At 41.9% G+C, this 23,364-nt stretch overlaps 2 protein-coding genes across 2 annotated transcripts; one reads left to right on the forward strand and one right to left on the reverse strand.

Moving 5' to 3' along the window:
* Window positions 1-9,009: 9,009 nt before the first annotated feature.
* Window positions 9,010-20,126, reverse strand: LOC124593955 (SKI/DACH domain-containing protein 1-like). The gene is made up of 3 exons (XM_047132302.1): window positions 19,970-20,126; window positions 19,767-19,901; window positions 9,010-9,495 (listed from the first exon to the last, which is right to left on the reverse strand). The coding sequence occupies exons 1-3, from the start codon at window positions 20,124-20,126 to the stop codon at window positions 9,179-9,181; spliced, it is 609 nt and encodes a 202-aa protein (XP_046988258.1). The 3' UTR covers window positions 9,010-9,178.
* A 1,092-nt stretch (window positions 20,127-21,218) lies between these two features.
* Window positions 21,219-22,724, forward strand: LOC124593956 (trichohyalin-like; the record flags this gene model as incomplete). The annotated part of the gene is given in 2 exon segments (XM_047132303.1): window positions 21,219-21,287; window positions 21,405-22,724. Coding segments are annotated over 2 exon segments (1,389 nt in total), but the record flags the coding sequence as incomplete, so codon positions are not given.
* Between the last annotated feature and the right edge of the window lie 640 nt (window positions 22,725-23,364).

Genomic DNA, 23,364 nt, shown 5'->3' on the forward strand with positions numbered 1-23,364 from the left:
CACCATCACATTTGCCAGTTCGTGAATACACTGACATCGAACATTGCAGAATAATGCGTTTAAACGATCTTCATCAAGCCCCGTACGTCTTCCTGAATGTAGAGTTACGAATGTCAAAAAGATCTTCCTTAAAACGAGACAACCATTTCCTTGTCATGCTTTGTGCAATGGCACTATCCCAATACATGGCGCAAATGTATGTGGCTGCCTCCACTGCTGTAATCCCTCTATTTAACTCAAAGAAAAATATGTTGGAAATGTTCCGAGTTTTCCACTTCGCATTCCATTTTCTATCGTCCACAGCTACACTCACTACCTCCAAAGGACAAAATGTAAAGTCAATTCTCCCCATTCAGCAGAGCTCACAATTCTTCATAATGTAAAGTCGTTTCTCCCCATTCAGCAGAGTCACAATTCCCAATTGTTTTACACCTTTGTGCGAAACTATCCTGTTTGGCTTCAATCCTGTAGCTACACCCATTTCATCTAAGTTCCAGATACTGGAAGGGGGGAGGAGAGTGCTGAGAATCAACATATAACTACTGGAAAAACAACATTTTTTGTATTAAATGTTGTCATTCTTCCGAGACTTGTGCTTTCAGATTGTGTGATGGAAAGATCATAGTTCTCTCCAAAAACCCTAAATGCCAATCGGCCCCAGCGATTTCCTTTTGTGGCCAAGATGATGGCATTTTCAAGTTAAAGTATTTTGCACAAAGACACCCCAGTTTTCGTACTTCCTCTTTGGTCAAACCGGACATAATCTCGCTGAATCTCACGATATAATGCCCAAGTATTTATTCCTGACTGACTGAAAACACTTTCATGTGTTTATACTACCCACAAGTAAGGTTTCCGTCTGTTTTCTTTTTCTTTTTGATGAAGGTACAGTAGCAAATAATAAGTTCTTTTTCAGTGTTTCTAATAGAATACTAGCCCTTTTCTCCATCTTCCAGAACCAAAGTGACTGCTCTCTGAATCACGTCTAAAGATATCAAACCTTTTTCTGATTTTCGTTTGGAATGATGCATTTTCTTTACCTGAAGGTAAAAATGTAGACTGAAAAAACGTAAAATACAAGAACAACTAAAAGGAAAGCATTACATTATCCACTAGTCAAACATTCGACGTAGTGAATGCCCCGCTTCGCACCGCAAAATAAATCGCAAATTAAGTCTGACAATGACGGAGCCATAATCAGTTATTACATTGTTTTATTACAAAAAGTAACAATTTATTACTTGTGAAATATAATGTTTGTCAGTGAACGTGTTGTTATATATACAACGTTTTTAAAATTATAAACAGTTACTGACAAATGATGATTTCGATTAAAGAAATCGACCACAAAGAAAAACGTCTCCTCGTGCCGACTCTGTCCGTCAAAGTGAGGATACTGTGCAGTTGAAAGTGCTTCCATACAATGGCAGCACTTGATGGGATACTTCATGAAAAAAATGCGGATGTTGCAATTTACCTCAGTTGCAACATGGCCCTCTTTCCCCTTCATCATATCTACCTATTTAAGTCCTATTCTGATGATTCCTTCGTGGTGCTCCTTATTTTCTTAGAGTGTATTTCACCTGTTTATCTAAGGAATTTCACCCTCGGTTTCGATTTCACTTACTTCTGTGTCTATGACGTCGTATCTGCTGAATATGTCGAGCAATGATATACTTTTGCAGGTACATTCAGTGGTGTTTGTGAAGACCATCTGCACAATGTGCATGAATACAGTTAGTAGTGAAGAAGTGATACAAACATCTGTACGCGTGATTTCCACACTCCGAAACATCCCTAGATCCAATGTTTCCGATGTGAGAGCGAAATGGAAACGTGAATGGATACGTACAGCATCAAGGCGCACAGGCCGACCTCGTCTGTTGACTGACAGAGACCGCCGACAATTGAAGAGGGTCGTAATTTGTAATAGGCAGGCATCTAACCAGACCATCACACAGGAATCCCAAACTGCATGAGGATCCACTTCAAGTACTAAGACAGTTACACAGGAGGTGAGAAAACTGATTTCATGGTCGAGCGGCTGCTCATAAGCATACATCACGCCGGTAAGTGGCAAACGAAGTCTCGCTTGGTGTAACGAGCGTAAACATTGAACAATTGAACAGTGGAAAAATGTTGTGTGGAGTGATGAATCATGGTACACAATGTGGCGATCCTATGACAGGATGTGGGTATGGCGACTGCCCGGTGAACGTCATCTGACAGCTTGTGTAGTGTCAACAGTAAAATTTGGAGGCGGTGATGTTGTCATGTTCTTCATGGAGGGGGCTTGCACCCCTTGTTGTTTTGCGTGTCACTAACACAGAACAGGCCTACGTTGATGTTTTAAGCACCTTCTTGCTTCCCACTGTTGAAGAGCAATTCGGGGATGGCGATTGCATCTTTCAACACGACCGAGAATTTTTTCATAATGAACGGCCTGTGACGGAGTGGTTGTATGACAATAACAGCCCTGTAATGGACTTGCCTGCACAGAGTCCTGACCTGAATCCTACAGAATACCTTTGGGATATTTTGGAACACTGACTTCTTGCCAGCCCTCACCGACCGACATCGATACCACTCCTCAGTGCAGCACTCCGTGAAGAATGGGCTGCCATTCACCAAGAAATCTTCCAGCACCTGATTGAATGTATGCCTATGAGAGTGGAACTGTCATCAAGAATAAGGATGTGCCAACACCATACTGAATTCTAGCATTACCGATGGAGGGCGCCACGAACTTGTAAGTCATTTTCAGTCAGGTGTCCGGATACTTTTGATCACTTAGTGTGCTGGAGGAACAGGATCTGCGAATTCGTGCGTTGTGTGCTACACCACTTTCTTCCCCCCACACCCAACCCTTTGACAGATATTTTGTTCTTACCCTCACAGCGATTCTCTCTTGATAGTGATGTGTGTTCCGAGATTACCTGAAATCAGTCCACTAGTTTAGAAGATGATGTGTAAGGTTCACGATAGACCCATTGGTAGAACCATAGATCGGCAGATATATCGATAGATAAATATACAGGTAGATCTGTGGGTATGTCGATACATATATCGATACGGTGATAGTTTTCTTGACCAAAGTATAGATGTATCGGTCGATATTACGTTCGGCAGATCTTTAGACCCGTGTATCTATTGGTCGATCGGTAGGACGAAAGACCACGTTGCCGATAGATCGATAGACTGACTGTATGGTCAGTGTATTCATCGATAGATAGTTCAGTGATGGGTGGATGGGTGGATTGCACAACGATGGACTGATCCATAGAGTGGTCGACGGATCGATCGACAAGTAGATCTACCGATATATCGTTAGATTGAATGATATACAGCGGGATCTATAAATCCTTAAAAAGAATCGATAGATCTGTAGACCAACGGGTAGATCAACATTTCGTTATATGGAGCAACAGTTTGTCGGCCGATTGCCGATTGATCTATTGGTCGATCAATAGATCGATGAAATGTAGACCGACAAACGTATCGACAGGCATGTAGGCCGATAGATCGATCTGTTGAACGACATACCTGTCGGTGCGTTTGTTGGTAAGTCAATCAATAGGTAGACATGTAGTTAAATAGGTCGCTATATCGATCGTTAGGTATTTCTATTGACTGGTCAATAAATCGTTCGATTAGTAGTTCGATAGATCGACTGATAGTTCTGCCAGTAAATCGAAGTATTGCAAGATCGACAGGAGAATAGATGGATAGATCATTGATCGGTAGATAGATTTTTATAATATGCATGGATCAAGTTTTGAAATTTGGATTATGAACACAGTGCCAAGTGCTGATGAGAGCAGCAAAATTATGAGTTATGGAGGAACACGTGTGTGTAGAACAAGAGGTCTTTTGAATATATACAATTATTAATTCGTCGTTATTTCCATACATCCTACAAACTAATGAGTAGGATATTAGTTCTGTAAATAAAACAGCCTTTTGTTTTCATATTCGATATTTGTCTATCAGCAATTGAAAGGAGTTTTATTTACAGAACGGATATTTCTGTCCTTGGTGCAGATGGTAGCCACACAAACAAACTTGTTGGTGAGTGGGAATTTGTTTTTCAGCCCATGCATGTTGAAATAACTGCAGATGGGCTGCAAATTGCGAGTCGCACGTTTAAGAAAATTCTCTAGTTGCTAGTTTAAGTATTTGGCAAACCCTTGTGGCGTGATTTAACTTCCAATTATAGAACTGACACACGAGTGAAAAAATTGAAACCTCTCTCCCCCCCCCCCCAGCTCCCCCCACCACAATTTCATTTCTTAACTGGGTCGACATACACCAGCCAGCTGTCAATCGTTAAATCTACCCGTGTGTTGCAAAACTTTCCCAGAAGTTGACTTCCCAATGCTGCTACTAATTGGTCATATTAACACTGAAACCTCCATGCTGTAAATGCCATCGGGCTTGGTGCCTAGAGGTCGAGTGTGAGCGTGGAAACTGCGAGGTCGTGGGATCGAACCTCTTTATGATGTGAAGATACAGCAGGAACGACACGCGGTTCGCATTCCACGTTGAACAGTAGGTTCTCTTTCCCCGATAGGATTATTGCCGTAGGTCAACGCACTGTGTGCGGATCCCGAGTACGACTCCGACAGTAGCAATAAGAGGAGAAGCCCGCTCGTGGTATGCGATAAACTCAGCCAGAGTCGTGCCTCCTGATCGTAGCTGTGCAGACTGCCCAAGGAAGTGTCCGCGCACTGTCCTGCGACGTAGTTTCCGAATTGTCGACTGTCTGTACTCCACAGAAGAGTGTTTCATACTTGTGCGCTGTGTTGAGACCCATGGCGCTTTAGGCTACAACCTATAGCTTGTTGTCCCACTGCTCACGCTCTACACAGAGAATATCTATGGTTTAGTCAGTGCCCTGGAGGAGGAGGAAGAGGAGGAGGAGGAGGAGGAGGAGGAGGAGGAGGAAGAAGAAAATCAGTAATTCCAATTCAGAGGGGGAAGTTTATGATACCCGTACTGATCTACATTTTGCGCCACCGAGTGCTGAGGTAAGTAATAAATGAAATAAATTGTAATGGAGCGTTTGAAATATTATCTCGCCTAAGTCAACTTTCGTATAACTGGGCGGCCCGAGTGGCCGTGCGGTTGTAGGCGCTACAGTCTGGAACCGAGCGACCGCTACGGTCGCAGGTTCGAATCCTGCCTCGGGCATGGGTGTGTGTGATGTCCTTAGGTTTAATTAGTTCTAAGTTCTAGGCGACTCATGACCTCAGAAGTTAAGTCGCATAGTGCTCAGAGCCATTTGAACCATTTTTTTCGTAAAACTGTTAGTAAAACGTGTCAAAAAACCGTACCCATCACGTCTCTGCAAAAGCGTGTTGCGGGGTTGGTACGATCCAGGAGGGGAAAAATTTGCTGGAAAAAAGACTTACTGGTGGTGTCAAAATGTGACGTAGCTCTTTATAATCTTTAATGTATCAGAACACCACATTCAGGGAAGACTTGTGTAAGAATGTTTTTAGAAGTTTCTCTTCGAAGTAAAACCATAGTTCAGTAACACTTATTTCCTGTTACAATGGCAACATTTCGTCGTAAGTGACGGAAAGTTGGCGAGTAAAACAGAAGTGGTATTTGGCGTTCCCGAAGTAAGTGTTATACTGCTCTTGATCTACACAAACGATATACGAGACAATCCGAGCAGACTTATTAGATAAATTGTAGAGGTGCTGTCATTTACCGTCTAACAAATTCATCAGAATAGCAAAAACAATTGCAAAATGATTTAGACAAGGTGTGGTGCGAAAAGGGGAAACTGACCGTACATAATGAAAAATGACAAGTCATTCAAACGAGTACTGAAATGAATCCGTTAAATTTCGATTACATCTTAAGGCTGTCAATTCAACTAAATACCTACGAATTACAATTAGGAACAACTTAAATTGGGAAGATCACATAGATAATGTTGTGTGGAAAGTTAAGACACTGCGTTTCATTTGCAGAATGCTCGGAAGATGCAACAGGTCTACTGAAGAGAGCGCCTACACAATGCTTGTCTGTCCTGGGCTGTAGTATTGCTTTGGAGTGTGGGATTCTTACCGGATAGGAGTGACAGAGCACATTTAAAAACTCCGTGAAGGGCAGCTCGTGCTGTACTATTGCAAAACAGGGGAGAGTTTCACGGATATGACTCGCGAGTTGAAGGGGAGGGGGGGGGGGGGGGGGGGGGAAGCGGTGGTAGCAATCATTAAAACAAAGGTGTTTGGCGTTGCGGCGACGAGATCTTTTCACGAAATTTGAATCTCCAACATTCTCCGAATGTGATAATACTTTGTTGAGACCGACTTACATAGAGAGAAATCATCATTGTAAATAAGTCTGAGCTCACACAGGAAGATTTACCATGTGTAAGAAGTTTGAAACCGGAATTTCCCTACAGATGGTGCTACCTGTCAGTGTAGGACCCGTGAGACCGCGTCTGCTGTGCCATGTTCTTCCTGTAACGGCTGACGAAGGGTGTCAGCGCTTAAGATCCATACATCGGCATCCGTTTCAAACCCATTAACATGTCTAGTTTTGTGCCTACGAACTACGATGTTTGCTGGACTTATGTTACGTAAGAATTGAAGGTTGGAGCACTTCCTTTAGAGAACTAATGGAGGAAATCACATTAGCTGAACAAGCCCCAAACGACGAAACATTCATTACATTACATTACATTACACAAAAAAAATGGGAAAAAGATTTTTCCATGTAGACGTTTACTCCATCAATTACGCTCTGTACAAAGATTAATCGAGACTTTAGTTCCAACGTACTTCGAGTGACATGTGGTCTATTTTCAGAGATCAGCTTAAACTTGGAAAATTCCACAAACGTCGCTTAAGCACTGAGGATGCAAAATTTAACCCCGCAGTTCTCGCAATTACATTCCGTGGACCTACTCTAGCGATAAACATATTCGCCGAACTGACCGTTTGGACCTCCAGCCATAACTAACGGTTTCCCCCGAATACACAAATGTCTGAGATAAAGATGGTTAAGCATTACATTGCATTCAAATACCTGTATCCGCCGGACTCTCAATAATCGCTCCTCATCGGAGAGGTCGCCCCCTGCCAACTTAACTGAGTACCTTTCAGATACCTGACCCACGGGAACTGTGAGCCCCTCTGTCTTGCCGCTCAAGCTATCAATATTGGCTTAACGGCACGTGCAGGCAACCGATACCGGCTGTCACGAAAATTCACATTCACTCATTCCAGCTGCGCACAGCGGATTAAGTAATTGTACAAAGATACAGGAAGAGAAGCTGCACAAATACGAAAGAAAATATTGAGAATAAGAGTACTCACTTCTTTCCGAGAGGCTTATTTTCGCAGTCATATAATAGGTGACAATGCAAGACAGAAGTAACTTAACATAGCGGAAAAATGCGAGATAAATTTGATAGATCTGACTCAACATTCGAGTTCTGAAACTCTTTAGTTACATTAAGAGCCTCTACATGATGTGAAATCAAATTTCTGGTGTGCAATTAGTGCAACAGGAATTGGTAACCGATCTTTTTCCACAGAAATTCAACAACAATGTCAGTGGTAAGAAGTTTGCCCGAGTGCAGTTTTGTACACGAGTGAAATTTGGACGATAAGCGACTCGGGCAAGGTATCAGCTTTCAAAAAGTGGTGCAAGAGAAGAACGAAGCCGGTAGATGAGATTAGTGAATAAGAGGTACTGACCTGAATCAAGGAAGACAGAACTTCATGGCACGCAGCACAAGAAGGTAAAGGGTGATAGAATCATCCTGAGACATGATTAAATCGTCAATTTGGAAACAGAAATGTGTAGCTGGTGAATCTTAATATTTTTGAGTGAGAAGGTTCAGCAGGATGTAAATTTTGAAAGTACACAGATATGAAGAGGTTTGCACACAGTGTATTAGTGTACGTGTGTGCATCAAAGCAGTTTTGCCACTGAACACGGTAGTACACGTTCTTTTGACGAACGAAGTGCAAAATAAAACAGAAATAGTTATCTTTCATCCGAAACAGTAGAGTTTTCATTAAGTGTTAAGAGACTTTATTCCACTTTGTCACTAGCAAACGCTTTCAGTCGTTTCATTTCAAAGCTTTGTATATGTAAACGCCGATTTCATAAAACAATCGGAGTGTTGTACTAAGTTGTGTCTGCAGATTCCAATAGCATGATTTTAAGCCTTTCTGATAAGTCATGAAACCTTAATTTTATGATACTTGACTCCTGAAGACTTCTGAACTTTATTTCACAGTATTATTCTCTATACACCTTGGCGCGTCATCAAAAGAGTGTGTTCGCATAACACAACATGTAATGTCAGCAATGTTAGTGCTAAGTTTTATAAACACGTTACCTAAATCACATGACATAGTATCCACTTCCAACCAACAATAAGCGACAAAGTCCGGCACTGTCTTACGCCTCAATGTTTCTCCATTCGCAGTGTTGAGTTCAGAGTATGATTACGTTACGGAAGACATGTGCATGTGTGTGTAAGCAGTGGAGTGCAGAATTCAAGGGTTGATTTAGTAAATTGGGCTAGGTGCTAATTTTGTCGGCGTTTTATCTTACAAGTTTTAAGAGAGCTATTTCACAAATTGTATATGAAACCGTTTATTTTTTGCACTTGGTATCTAAACACTTGCAATTTGGAACTTCATTGGGCGTCTAATACATTATTACGTGCAAGTATAATTTCGTACAAGGTATGACGACACACGGTGTCTTTAAAGTTCTTCTCTGATGATTAATCTCAACAGTAGCGTCCAAAGATTCAAGCAAGACTGCAACTGTGATCTCTTCACATTTGTCTGTCACTTAGCACCGTGTCGTATTAGGTTGGCCACTTCTAAAATTCTATGAGAAGACACTTTTCGAAGCACTTTAGTTTATTGGTGGAGTCAAATTTTTAAAGAGGTATGAAAGTATAAATTATACTCATTTTACAGTGCAGTCACTAAAATTTATTATCATGGTAGATTTAAATTTCTTCAAACTATTAACACAGTTAAAACGTTTCACAGTAAAGCAAGTCTAAAATGCACGATATCATGCTGTCGCGACGAAGTTGCCACTAAAACAGGCCAAGTCTTGCAGTTATACAAATCCATTTTCACAGAAAGATGATGTATTTTTGTCAACGTTAAAGATATCCCGCCTGTCACTAAACGGGGCCACAACTTGATGGAATAGTGACGTGTCTTCTCGCGTAAAGTGGTTTGTCAGTGCTGTGAGGGAGCGCCTGCATAGGTGAACAGTTGTGGTGGTGGTGGTGGTGGTGGTGGTGGTGGTGGCTGCAGCTGCTACTCCGGGCCGCTACTGTCGGCGCAAGAAGCGCCTCTTGAGGATGGTGGAGAACCAGTCGAGGCCGAGGCGCCGGCGGCGGAGCGGGGGCGACGGTGGCAGCCGCACCATCGTGGGGGCGGGCGGCAGGGAGTCCGCGATGCGCTGCAGTGCCTCCTCGCTCCGCAACAGCAACGCCTGCGGCAAGCGGATCAGCCGTCACACAGTGGTAGCACCATTACTGTGGTCTCACACCTGTCTCACCTATTCACGTCCACCGAGTCACAAAATATGACCGTCTAAAATAATGTGTCGTTAGCTTACTTTTCTTCTCAGTGTTATATAATCTCAGTTATTACGTGTTACCATGATATGGTATGATCTTATCAGTTACTGTGTACTCTGCATGCACTTAAACTTTTTTCATAACCAAACGACCATAAAAAATAAACTATATAAATGAATAGAGCGACATTTATTTTCTGTGGAAACAAAGCTATGAAACACTACTGAACGTAAAGAGAGTGGCAAAGTCTTCTAGTAATTGCCTTTGCACAGAAATTATTTGAAAGTGGACATGATAGGGTTTAATCTGACAAAATAAGTATCTGCACTCTAATTGGTAGAACCCAACAAAAGTTTTGAAACACAGATTTGTGTCTACAGCCATTTATCGGGGTAATTTATTTGCGAAACTCTTATTCGTAAATCTAGGGAAGCCAGAGACGCTCAGCGTACAGTATCGTGTAACAGGGAAGCAGATTCAGCAGATACCTAACTAAGATATTTGGGAGAAAGGTAAGTATTTGCTTGAAAATTTACGTCGAAACTTCCAGCATTTACAGAGTCGTGTTTCCCGGAACAGAGGTGGGTGGTTGTGCGCTCTTCTCTTTTACGTTACTTGGGTTGTAGAGTTTTTGGTGAATAATTAAAGCAAAACGGAATGGAACAGCTTGTGGCAACGTCTGTAATGACGTCACCACTGACAGGGCAGACAGCACGAGAGCGCTGTGCTGGTCGCAAAAGCTTTGTCAAGTGAAACTTGAGCACAGCCTCGCGAAAGAACAAGGTATTTGACTGGAAGATATGAAGACACTAGCTGATGTTTCGTGTGACTAAGAAGTGGTAGAAATTAATATGTGCACCAGTAAAACATAACTGACAGTGGTTACTGTCTTAATGACACCTGCTATTGGGAACCATAAAATGAGGGTCCCAAATCAGCCTACTTCGATATTCTTTTTGTCAGTACGTATTCACAAGGTAGTATGACACTAAGAATTACCCGTACTCCAGCAGTGGCTGAGTAGCGCTGTGAACTGCACTCACTGCTCAGTTGCTTCTGAGGTACGGATAATTCTTAGTGTTTTACTATCTTGTGAACACCTTCTGATAAAAAGAATATCGAAGTAGGCTGATTTGGGACCATTATCAAATGGATACATAAAATTCCGTTTTGAAAATTATTTTGTTTGTATCAGAAACAAACCTGCGCTTGCTGTCGTCATGTCGCCACTGGGGGTCGGAAGCAAAACTTGAGGAGCACGGCTTGTTGGAGCTGACTGCAGTTGTAAGGTGTCAGGCAAATCTAACACCTTCCACGAAAACTCTACGTGATAGCAAATCCGATAGTATGTCACATAGCTCCGAATAAATCCAGACATTAAATCAACCAAAGTAATACGATCAACGAGTGAGCAAACGGAATTCCACAGACTAACATAAGAATGCCTAAATGCATGTCATACCTTCCCACTGTGAAAGAGACGCAGTTCCGAGGGGAGAAACGAGAACAGAAACAGAGCAGGACTGTGTAGGCTAGAATGCCCTACAATAAGGGACGGACACAGACACCGCCGGCCGATCGCCAAGAACAGCCCCCAGCCCATGTTAAAAGATAGAGCCCTCCAGAAGAACAGTATAGATCTTACGATAACACTAAAAGGGCTACACCAGCTGCAAGTTTTAGCGTGATACTATACACGTCTCTGTTACGTAGCAAAGATTAAAAACATTGCCCCACCACCAAAAGTATAACGTTTCTCATTGGATAGATAGACGTTTTTTGTAGGCGGAGCTTAAGGTTAACCTTTGATCTCTGATTGGTCAGTTGAAAGCACAGCCAGATACCTTTTTCTTAAACCCACTTCAGTAAATTGTAGTAAAGAGAAGTTAGAGAGTTGCTACCGAGACGGCGAGGTGTGTGGAGCTGCACTGCCCGCCGCCGCTGACGCTGCCACTGCCTAACCACCGACAAGGTAATGAACGCACGCGATGCTGCATAAGAGCGCATAAGGCTTCACTCAGAACTGCAGAAGTCTCATCTGTTACATCCCCTTTTTACGTAATACTCGTATCGATCAACAATTAAACTTCGTGGTATTCACATTTGCTACTGGAAGTCAAAATCTGAAACGCGATGATTTTTCTGTTATATAATTATTGAGAAGCCACATCAGCCACTGTAATTTACGAAAAGTTAAATAAGTAATTAAAGATAATTGAGGGTCACTGTAGACCATTTTTGGTAGTTTTCTCTTTTATGAAACTTAATTTAAACCTAGATTATAGATGTGATATGGCATAGGTCACCCCTCGATTCATTGTAGAACTTTGAAACCCATTCAAGGAATATTCGTTCACATTTTTTTTGAACACAGTTGGTTTTTATCATCCTGTATTAAAATATTTCCTTTTCACGATAGTGCAATTTATAAACAATGTTTTGCGAGTAGAATAAAAATTCCAAAGGTAAACTTAACTGCTTTTTCGACGTTATTTTACCAGCTAAATAAAAATAGGAAAGCCTTGAACCCCTTCCACTAAATTTAGTTAGTATTAAGATTCTTCTACAGCGAGTGCAGTGGAGCTGACGCTGAAATCATTAAGTATTTGATTATATCATCGCTAGTCTCACTGGACTCCTCTGAACTCTACAAGTCATGTGTGGTCTGGCGTCTCCTTACCAGCAACAGGTCCCAGGTTCAAACTAGTCAGTTCCCTAAAAACCACGCTCAGAGCGTCGTTGCGCGAAAGTGGTAGGGAGACACGACTTAGAACAGACAGACACCACGCAGAGTGTTAGACAATTACACAGTGCAGATACTTAATTGCACATATCTGCCGAAACATGACAAAGTTCGGATGACGACTGGTGATGGATAAAAGTATATTTTTGGAGTGTTATTTAAATGTTTTAAGGAGATCATTGGTTTCATGTAGTACAGACATTTTTGCCCATTACCTTTTTGTGGACTGCCAATTTAACTCATTCCACTGCACACTGAACCACATGGCAGTTTATTAGTATAGCTCCGTTTTCGTAAGTCTTACGTGTGCTTCCACAATACCGTAGTGACAGCCATTTCTCTAATCTATGTCATAACTAAGAAGTACAACCACTATCCCATATCAATCTTCCTTTCCATACTTCACCCTTGTGTTCTCTTGTGGGTACCATCACCAATTTAGTGTCAGTAGTATTTACTTTTTACTAATGCCAGTTTATTAAGCTCATGTTCCTTGTTGAATGGCACAAGATCAAAACACAGTATTTGAATTATCTACGCAGAAACTCTTATAGCGTTCTGCACCATTTTACTCTGTATACTACACCGTCGTGATAATACATAGTTTATAGGTTCTGATTGGAAACAATTATCAGAGGGCTGAACTGTCTGTTCTCAGCTCTTTGTACCACTCTAACCCTGAATTTACTTAATGATCCCCTTGTATGGTTTCTTGTAGATAACAGAATTGCTAAATGGCCAGGCTATCATTCCTCAGTGTCACGACCTATCGATAGTTAAGCACTGTCAGATCACTGTTGCAGAAACAAGGAAAAAGCATGTCAAATTTAAACGAACGCAAAATCTCCAAGATTGGCGATCTTTTACAGAAGTTCGTAACTTACCGCGGACATCGATGTGAGGTGCTTACAATGGTTTTCACAACTAAACAGTCTCGAAACCTGGCAGAAAATCCAAACAGATTCTGGTCATATTTAAAATATGTGAGTGGCAGGACACACTCAACGCCTTCTCTGTGCGATAGCAATTGAAATACTATCGATGAGATTGCTGCCAAAGCAGAGTTACTAAACACAGCCTTTGGAAATTCATTCACCAGAAAAGACGAAGTAAATATTCCAGATTTCGAATCAAGAACAGCTGCCGATATAAGCAACTAAAACATATCCTCGAAGTACGGAAGCAACCTAAATCACTTAATGAAATCAAGTCTTCTGGTTCCGACTGCATACCAATTGGGCTCGTTTCAGAGTATGCTGATGCAATTGTTCCGTACTTAATCACACAAAAATGCTCCCGCGACAAAAGATCACTTCCCAAAGACTGGAAAGTTGCGCAGGTCACACCAATATTCAAGAAAGGTAGTAATGCACTAAATTACAGGCCCATATCATTAACTTCGATATGCAGCAGGACTTTGCAACATGTGTGTTTGAAAGTCATGAATTGCATCTAACAAGGGAACCTTGTAACAACAACAACAACAACAACAACAACGCTGTACTATGGTACATATAAATTTTTTTTCCTCTTCTGAATTTTCGATAAATTAGTGTAATCGATGTTCTGATTTCATTTCTTTTTTTTCATGTCATTGTGTTAAGAATACTGTAAACAAATTTCGATGTGAAAATTAATGTTTATGTCAAATGTCAAACAATATTGTAACAGAATTGAAAGGTAAGAAACGTTGAAACTATAGTAAGATGTTTAAAATTGTGATTGTGCGTCTGGTCCATACGTAGGTAATGTGTTAGAATATGTAGAATGTAAAACCACGGGTGAATACCCGGCTTGTAAGGGAGCGGTAAAAGGTGGATGGCAGGCGAGCGCGGGAAAATGCACGCGGGCGCTGCACGGCATAACGGGCTCAGCAGTAGTAGTCGGAGTTGGGCATTGGTCTGAGCAACACGTTCTGGATCGAGGAGGCTCTTCTGGAAGACGTGGTTTCATTGAGCCTCGGATATGCCGTTCCAACGCCTATACAGCATGGCAAAATTCCACATGCACTAAATGGAGAAGTATTGCGACGCCAAGAAGAAGTAAAGTGCCGATACATCAAGAGCCACTGCTGTTATTGTATGTGTGCTCTGTGCCTCGCCATCTCGCCGCCTACCAACCGCCGCATCGGTACGAACAGGTTGAAACTGTTAGTACTGTATTCGTGTGGAACCGTGTTAATTTTGTTTCATTCTGTTCAATAACAACTTAAATTTCACCAGAACTGTCCTATCATTTAATTATCCTCACAACTAACCTAGACAGGGTCCTTTCCAAATGATGTGCAATCCGAGTGCCCCGAAATGAAGAATTAAAGTTTATGTTAATAATAATTGCCTGCAGACCTAGTTATGTTAGAATGATGTGTAAAGAACTATTTTGTTAATGAACCACTAGACGAATAACAAAGGTCTGACAAAGTTGGAAGATAATTTTGATATTGATTTAGTAATGAAGTTTAATTATTTTGAGACAGATATAATGGTATTTAAATGAGCAGGAAATAAGATGAAAAGAGTAGTAACTCATATATTGGAAATCTTGAGAACATAATGATTTCAGTAATCAAATTTTTTAATACAGTGATCATAACAGTTTCAGGGTCCCCCTTTTTTATTCATTTGAATTCTGAAGTGTTCTAAACTGATTTGACCAGCAAAGTTAAAGTCAATATAAAAACCAAAATTTATCATTGTTTTACCTTTATCAAAATTGACATTGTGTGTGTGTTTCGAAAGTGTTATTTCTAGGGTAACCTATGCCCGATTTTAATCAGATCAATAGGCAGTACGAAGTTTTGTAGTAAACATAGTGTAGTGTCACGTATCTATGGTTTATCCATATCAGTACAGAATGTGAAATTATCAGGCCGGCCGCGGTGGTCTCGCGGTTCTAGGCGCGCAGTCCGGAACCGCGCGACTGCTACGGTCGCAGGTTCGAATCCTGCCTCGGGCATGGATGTGTGTGATGTCCTTAGGTTAGTTAGGTTTAAGTAGTTCTAAATTCTAGGGGACTGATGACCACAGTTGTTAAGTCCCGTAGTGCTCAGAGCCGTTGTTTGAAATTATCAGTTCAGTAGATTTTCTGGTTCTAAAATTTACCATATTATGCAGTGTTCTTACGTGTTTTTTGCATGAACGTACATCTACTTGTACAGGGAAGAAACTCAGTTAATGCCTAATTAGGCTGGCGACCGTATTATTAACAATTGGTAGCATCTTCTGTGTTGTTTCTTGTCCGTCCTGACGTGTAGTTGCATTTCGGACTTGCTTGACGGATCATTGTTATTACAGAGTGGGTGTAAGTCTAATTTGCTACCATTCAGGTACACGCGGTCAATATCTATACAAAAATCCTTTCTCATAAGGTGAAGCCCGTCAGCTTACCATAGTACAGGCTTTAAGGAGTATCGTGTGCCCTACGCGCGCAGCGTTACAACCTCCCTATCGCACCCCCCTCAGATTTAGTTATAAGTTGCACAGTGGATAGGCCTTGAAAAACCGAACACAGATCAATCAAAAAAGCAGGAAGAAGTTGTGTGGAACTATGAAAAAATAAGCAAAATATACAAACTGAGTAGTCCATGTGCAAGATAAGCAACATAAGGAGTATGTGAGCTCAGGTGATGCGTGGCCCCGTGGTTAGCGTAAACAACTGTGGACGCAAAGGTCCTTCCTTCAAGTCTTCCCTCTACTAAAAATTGTAATTTTTTATTTTCAGACAGTTATCTGTCCGTCCGTTATGCTTTCATCACTTTTTGGGAGTGATCATCACATCCACACGAAATCCTAAATCGGACAAGATAGAGGAATCTTTTTACCCATTCGGCATTCGACAACATATTCCTGTCATGTGACGAACATTCCGTCACCAGTGTCGTATAGAATATATCAGACGTGTTTGCCTGTGGAGGAATCGGTTGACCTATGACCTTGCGATCAAATGTTTTCGCTTCCCATTGGAGAGGCAAGTCCTTTCGTCTACTAATCGCACGGTTTTGCGGTGCGGTCGCAAAACACAGACAGTAAATTTATTACAGTGAACAGAGACGTCAATGAATGAACGGACAGATCATAACTTTGCGAAAATAAATAAAGTTGTCGCTCGAGGGAAGACGTGAACGAAGGACCTCTTGTTCCGCAGCTGCTCACGCTAACCACGAGACCACGGCGTTCCTGGGCTCAGATTATCCTTAATGTTGCCTATCTTGCGCATGGGTTACTCAGTTTGTATATTTTGCTTATTTTTTCATAGTTCCACATAACGTCTTCCTGTTTTCTTGATTGATCTGTGTTCCGTTTTTCAAGGCCTATCCACAGTGCCAACTTATAACTAAATCTGAGGGGGGTGCGGTGGGGAGGTTACCTTGTAAGAAAAAGGTATACTGACAGTCAACACGGATTAAGAAAACATCGTTCTTATGAAACAACTAGCTCTTTCCTCGCACGAAGTGTTGAGTGCTATTGACGAGAGATTTCAAATTGATTCCGTATTTCTGGCAGACTTTCGACACTATCAAACAAGCGGCTTGTAGTGAAATTGCGTGGTTATGGAATATCGTCTCAGTTATGAGACTGGGTTCTGATTGCCTGTCAGAGAGGCAACAGTTCGTAGTAATTGATGTAATGTGTGATTTATGACGTTCCCGAAGGTAGCGTTATAGGCCCTTTGCTATTCATTATTATATAAACGATTTGGGAGACAGTCTGAGCAGACTGTCTTATGTTGTTTGGAGATGATGCTGTCGTTTATCGTCTAGTGAAGTCATCAGAAGATCAAAATAAATTGCAAAATGATTTAGAAAATATTCTGAATAGTGGAAGAATTGGCGATTGACATTAAATAATCAAAAATGTCAGATTATCCAAGTGAGTGCTAAAAGGAATCCGTTGAACTTCAGTCATACGATCAATCAGTCTAATCTAAGGGCCGAAACTTGAAGGAATAAGTAGGAATAACAAATACTAACAACTTTAATTGGAAAGAACACGCAGAAAATGTGGTGGGAAAGGCAAACCACAGACTGCCTTTTATTCGCAGAACACTTAGAAAATGTAACAGATCTACTAAAGAAACTGCCTGAACAACGCTTGTCCGTCCTCTTTTGGAGTACTCCTTCGCAAGTTGGGATCCTCACCAGATGGTATTAACGGAGCACATTGAGAAAGTTCAGAGAAGAGCAGCTCGTTTTGTGTTATCGAGAAATAGGGGGAGAGAAAATCACTGACATGATACAGGATTTGGGGTGGCCATCATTTAAGCAAAGGCGTTTCTCGTTTCGGCGGAATCTTCTCACGAAACATTGTATCGTCAATTTTCTCCTCCGAATGCGAAAATATTTTGTTGACACCGACCTAGATGGGGAGAAACTATCATCATAATAAAATAAAGGGAATCATAATTCGAACGGAAAGATGTAGGTGTTCGTTTCCTTCCGCACGGTGTTAGAGATTGAAATAATAGCGAATTATTATGAAGGTGGTTCGATAAAGCCTCTGCATGTTTGATTTGCATCCATGCAGATGCAGATGTAGAAAGCGTGCTGCTTTCCTGAAGTGTTAGTAAAAATTACGACATAATTATTTGTCAAGAACACCAGGTGTTTTCAGTAGCTCAGGTCGCTAACGCCCGTCAGTGCAGCGGAGTTCGTCTCTTAGCTAGAGGGTTCGAATCCATGTGGTTTACCACTAATATTTGACGAGTAAGGAAAGGTGGTGGCGCACGGCTGCTCACCGCTATACTTAGCGCCACTGTCTTGGGTTACATTCTAAAATCTCTCCAGAGTGTCATCTCGAGCACGCCCATGACACTGTCGATGGTGATCCGTCAGTTGGACGGGGACATTAAGCGCGCCGGTCTCCGCGGTGTGCGAGAGAGAGAGAGAGAGAGAGAGAGAGAGAGAGAGAGAGAGACTCTTACTCTGTGTCTGCGTGCGCGCGCGTCACCTACTCTGTCAGTACCTAAGACAAAACTGCATTTTTGTAAATGTCGGGAATCCGTTATAACAATATTTAAAAGGGTTTCATATCGGTTCTCGATATAGTGTATAATGTGTCGATGTATCGGCAGAAGACGTATCTACGTATCTTTGCACAAAAATATCGGCTGCATTTTGTAAATATAGTGCCGGTTTCAGAACTGTACATTTAAGTACTGATTTATTATTAAATATTCCGTACATCAGCAAGCAAGCAAACAGTATCCCTACGGCCCTTCGAACAAGAATTGAAAGGGAACCGAGGCACGTTCACGCTTTGCCGTAACCACTGTGCTAACCACGGTAACTGCAGTTAAGTGGCACAATAAAATGTCTGAGGGGTGTCAAAATTGCGTGGTGAAGCTGAACGTCGCAGTTCCTGTTAGTAGCCTCTAGCACCAATTACTTGAGCGTTCTCGCCCCCCCCCCCTCCCCGCCCCACTCTTCCCCCTCACGTATCCTGAATAAATAGCAAATTAGTTCCGTTAAAAATTGTCTTTCAGCGGAACTGGTGTGCTATTTCTTCACATTGAAAGCTTGTTATTCCATTCATACCGCCACCCCCTCCCCTTCAACACCCCGACCCCCTCCAGTGAAATCTGTATTTGTCTATTGTGGCACATATACTTGCTTCATAAAGGCAGCGAAAAAGATTGGACGTGATGCAAACTCAAAAAGTTGTAAGACGACTATACACAGTGAGGGTAAGATTACGTCCTACCACAATTTCAAAAGAATAATTTCAAATATGTTCCGAGAATTGTGAAAAATACATGAACTAAAAATATCGACAGTCGATATTGCCTTTTCGATATCGATATATCGTGGAATATTATCACCTACATATACAAGATGTATCAAAATCATGCGATTTAAGAAAAAACCTAACTATTATGTTATTTGAGATGTGTGCGAACATCGTACTGTTGGAAAGAGCAAACTTAAGTTTTTCATGTTTCCCGCTAGGTAGCAACAATGTGCGCTCACACCAGTTCTAATAAAAATGGTGTAGGGACAAAAAGCGTTTTGCGCAGTGAGGGTCAGTAGTAACTGTTCAGTGTGACTAAGAGGTATGGTGTGGATTTCGTACAGCACAGAGCATTAGACGACGGCATGAACAATTCCGGGAAACAGGTTGTTTCTGTAAAGGCAAATCGCCGCGCCGTCCACAAGTGTGACACAGACGTCGAATGCATTCGCCTTAGTTTCACAAGGCTGCCGTCCATTCCGTAAAGGGGGTGGGGGGGGGGGGTTTATATGACAAGGTATGAGTAACAGTCCTCCGTTCATCAAGAAAACTGAACTCACTGTGTACATTGTGGTGATACCCACGTGGCAAATCGAATGATTCTGTTTGACACACCCTGTACATCGCTACGTTTTTGGGAGAACCATCGATGTATGTATATTTTATCAGCGCTAGAAGCGACGTGCGTGTAGAGCGCGGCGTCATCGCGTCCCACCTGTGTGCGCTGCGTCTCGCAGTGCATGAGCGCCACCTCGTGCAGCAGCAGCTGCTGCTGCTGCGAGGGCGGCTGCCGCTCCTGGTCGCCCTCGGCCCCCGGCGCGCCGCCCCCGCACAGCTTCCACTGGCCGGCCTGCCGCAGCACGCCGTCCGCCACCAGTGCGTGCTGGCGCAGCGTGTCCGCCAGAGACTCGAACTGGCGCTGCAGCTCGCGGAACACCGCCGTGGCCGCGCACGACTCCGCCTCCTCCACAGCCTGCGGCGCGTCGACAGCGAACAGGTTAGTACTGCGCAGTAGAGCACGGCGGAGCAGGCAGCCAACTTCGGGAAGAATAACTGATTCCTGCGATGCTTTCATTCCGTTCAGTTTAGCACTTCACACCCAACTGCTTGCAAATATTTAAAGAACGTCAATTTATTAGCTGCTGCTTGCATCATAAGAACTTTAATGACAAACGCAGAGGATTTCAACTGACATTACCGCTAAGAAACTTGTTGCCAATTAAAGAACACCTCTGCAGCTATATGGTTACTTTATGTAAATGATTGATTGAGAGAGTACCAAACGGCGATGTTATCAGATCTGCGATTCTAAAATGAGTTACATAACAAAGTAGGTCTGCTAAAATTAGTTTTTAAATAAAGTACAACCGATATCTTAACGTTACCTGCATTATAAGATGACATCTGGAATAGAGAGAAACCGCGAAAGAATACCAGGAAGTGACAATCTTTGATAAAAAGACCGCCAGGTCCCTACCAAAAGTGACTGAATGGAATTAATATAAAATGTGTGAACGACCAGTTCTTACAGTTGCAACATAATACTCAAGCACAATTGATATTAAACTCCCCACTTTCCCTCCCCTCTCCTCCACCCCCACCTAAAATTTCATTCCATTCTGAAGATCATATCGCTGCCCATGATAGGCTGATTTTAGAAGGGGGCCAATAGCTGGAGCCCTGTGTGTTAAAATAATAATAATAATAATAATAATAATAATAATACATGACATGTTAAGGAAGCTCATTATGGAAGAATAAGAATGGCTACAAAATTGTAATATCTAGGTGAAATAATACAACCAAATGCTGTAGGCGAAGAAGCTAACCAGCAAGGCTTTTGGAAACCTTTATAACTAACAGTTATTTCCATAAATGCGAAAATTCGCCACTAAAAAACTGGCACTAAACCAGAATGTCTTTGTACATCAGTATGCCTTTTGTTGAAAACAGCCAATCAGCTGAAACAGCAACTAAGGAAAGGAAAATAATCAGGAAAATCTTGGGACCAAAATATGATAATGGGAAATGAAAATTAAGAATAATACAGCAGTTTATCAAAAAATAGAGCGAATATCAAACACTATGATGGAGAGAAGATTTACAATCTGCAGACAGAGAAGAGGAGAAGAGAAAAGGAGGAAAAGAGAGGAGAAGAGAAAAGGAGGAAAAGAGAGGAGAAGAGAAAAGGAGGAAAAGAGAGGAGAAGAGAAAAGGAGGAAAAGAGAGGAGAAGAGAAAAGGAGGAAAAGAGAGGAGAAGAGAAAAGGAGGAAAGAGAGGAGAAGAGAAAAGGAGGAAAGAGAGGAGAAGAGAAAAGGAGGAAAGAGAGGAGAAGAGAAAAGGAGGAAAGAGAGGAGAAGAGAAAAGGAGGAAAGAGAGGAGAAGAGAAAAGGAGGAAAGAGAGGAGAAGAGAAAAGGAGGAAAGAGAGGAGAAGAGAAAAGGAGGAAAGAGAGGAGAAGAGAAAAGGAGGAAAGAGAGGAGAAGAGAAAAGGAGGAAAGAGAGGAGAAGAGAAAAGGAGGAAAGAGAGGAGAAGAGAAAAGGAGGAAAGAGAGGAGAAGAGAAAAGGAGGAAAGAGAGGAGAAGAGAAAAGGAGGAAAGAGAGGAGAAGAGAAAAGGAGGAAAGAGAGGAGAAGAGAAAAGGAGGAAAGAGAGGAGAGGAGAAAAGGAGAAAAGGAGGAAAGAGAGGAGAGGAGAAAAGGAGGAAAGAGAGGAGAGGAGAAAAGGAGGAAAGAGAGGAGAGGAGAAAAGGAGGAAAGAGAGGAGAGGAGAAAAGGAGGAAAGAGAGGAGAGGAGAAAAGGAGGAAAGAGAGGAGAGGAGAAAAGGAGGAAAGAGAGGAGAGGAGAAAAGGAGGAAAGAGAGGAGAGGAGAAAAGGAGGAAAGAGAGGAGAGGAGAAAAGGAGGAAAGAGAGGAGAGGAGAAAAGGAGGAAAGAGAGGAGAGGAGAAAAGGAGGAAAGAGAGGAGAGGAGAAAAGGAGGAAAGAGAGGAGAGGAGAAAAGGAGGAAAGAGAGGAGAGGAGAAAAGGAGGAAAGAGAGGAGAGGAGAAGAGGAGGAAAGAGAGGAGAGGAGAAGAGGAGGAAAGAGAGGAGAGGAGAAGAGGAGGAAAGAGAGGAGAGGAGAAAAGGAGGAAAGAGAGGAGAGGAGAAAAGGAGGAAAGAGAGGAGAAAAGGAGGAAAGAGAAAAAAAGAGAGGAGAAAAGGAGGAAAGAGAAAAAAAGAGAGGAGAAAAGGAGGAAAGAGAAAAAAAGAGAGGAGAAAAGGAGGAAAGAGAAAAAAAGAGAGGAGAAAAGGAGGAAAGAGAAAAAAAGAGAGGAGAAAAGGAGGAAAGAGAAAAAAGAGGAGAAAAGGAGGAAATAGAAAAAAGAGAAGAGGAAAGGAGGAAATAGAAAAAAGAGAAGAGGAAAGGAGGAAAGAGAAAAAAGAGAAGAGGAAAGAGAGAAAAAAGAGAAGAGGAAAGAGAGAAAAAAGAGAAGAGGAAAGAGAGAAAAAAGAGAAGAGGAAAGAGAGAAAAAAGAGAAGAGGAAAGAGAGAAAAAAGAGAAGAGGAAAGAGAGAAAAAAGAGAAGAGGAAAGAGAGAAAAAAGAGAAGAGGAAAGAGAGAAAAAAGAGAAGAGGAAAGAGAGAAAAAAGAGAAGAGGAAAGAGAGAAAAAAGAGAAGAGGGGATTAGATTAGGAAATGAGACACTTAAAGTAGTAAAGGAGTTTTGCTATTTAGGGAGTAAAATAACTGATGATGGTCGAAGTAGAGAGGATATAAAATGTAGACTGGCAATGGCAAGGAAATGGTTTCTGAAGAAGAGAAATTTGTTAACATCGAGTATAGATTTAAGTGTCAGGAAGTCGTTTCTGAAAGTATTTGTATGTAGTGTACCCATGTATGGAAGTGAAACATGTACGATAACCCGTTTGGACAAGAAGAGAATAGAAGCTTTCGAAATATGGTGCTACAGAAGAATGCTGAAGATAAGGTGGGTAGATCACGTAACTAATGAGGAGGTATTGAATAGGATTGGGGAGAAGAGAAGTTTGTGGCACAACTTGACTAGAAGAAGGGATCGGTTGGTAGGACATGTTTTGAGGCATCAAGGGATCACAAATTTAGCATTGTAGGGCAGGGTGGAGGGTAAAAATCGTAGAGGGAGACCAAGAGATCAATACACTAAGCAGATTCAGAAGGATGTAGGTTGCAGTAGGTACTGGGAGATGAAGAAGCTTGCACAGCATAGAGTAGCATGGAGAGCTGCATCAAACCAGTCTCAGGACTGAAGACCACAACAACAAATAAGTTAAATAAAGGAAGGTTTCATTAACGT

This window comes from Schistocerca americana, chromosome 2 (assembly GCF_021461395.2).
Source record: "Schistocerca americana isolate TAMUIC-IGC-003095 chromosome 2, iqSchAmer2.1, whole genome shotgun sequence".
In the NCBI taxonomy this organism is placed as follows: Eukaryota; Metazoa; Arthropoda; class Insecta; order Orthoptera; family Acrididae; genus Schistocerca; species Schistocerca americana.

Coding starts and splice junctions, on each gene's coding strand:
- LOC124593955 (XM_047132302.1), bottom strand. CDS start 20,126: ATGAAAGCATCGCAGGAATCAGTTATTCTTCCCGAAGTTGGCTGCCTG. Junction 19,902..19,969: donor GGTGTTCCGCGAGCTGCAGC/GCCAGTTCGAGT, acceptor GTGCTGCGGCAG/GCCGGCCAGTGGAAGCTGTG. Junction 9,496..19,766: donor GCGAGACGCAGCGCACACAG/GTGGGACGCGAT, acceptor CGCTTGCCGCAG/GCGTTGCTGTTGCGGAGCGA.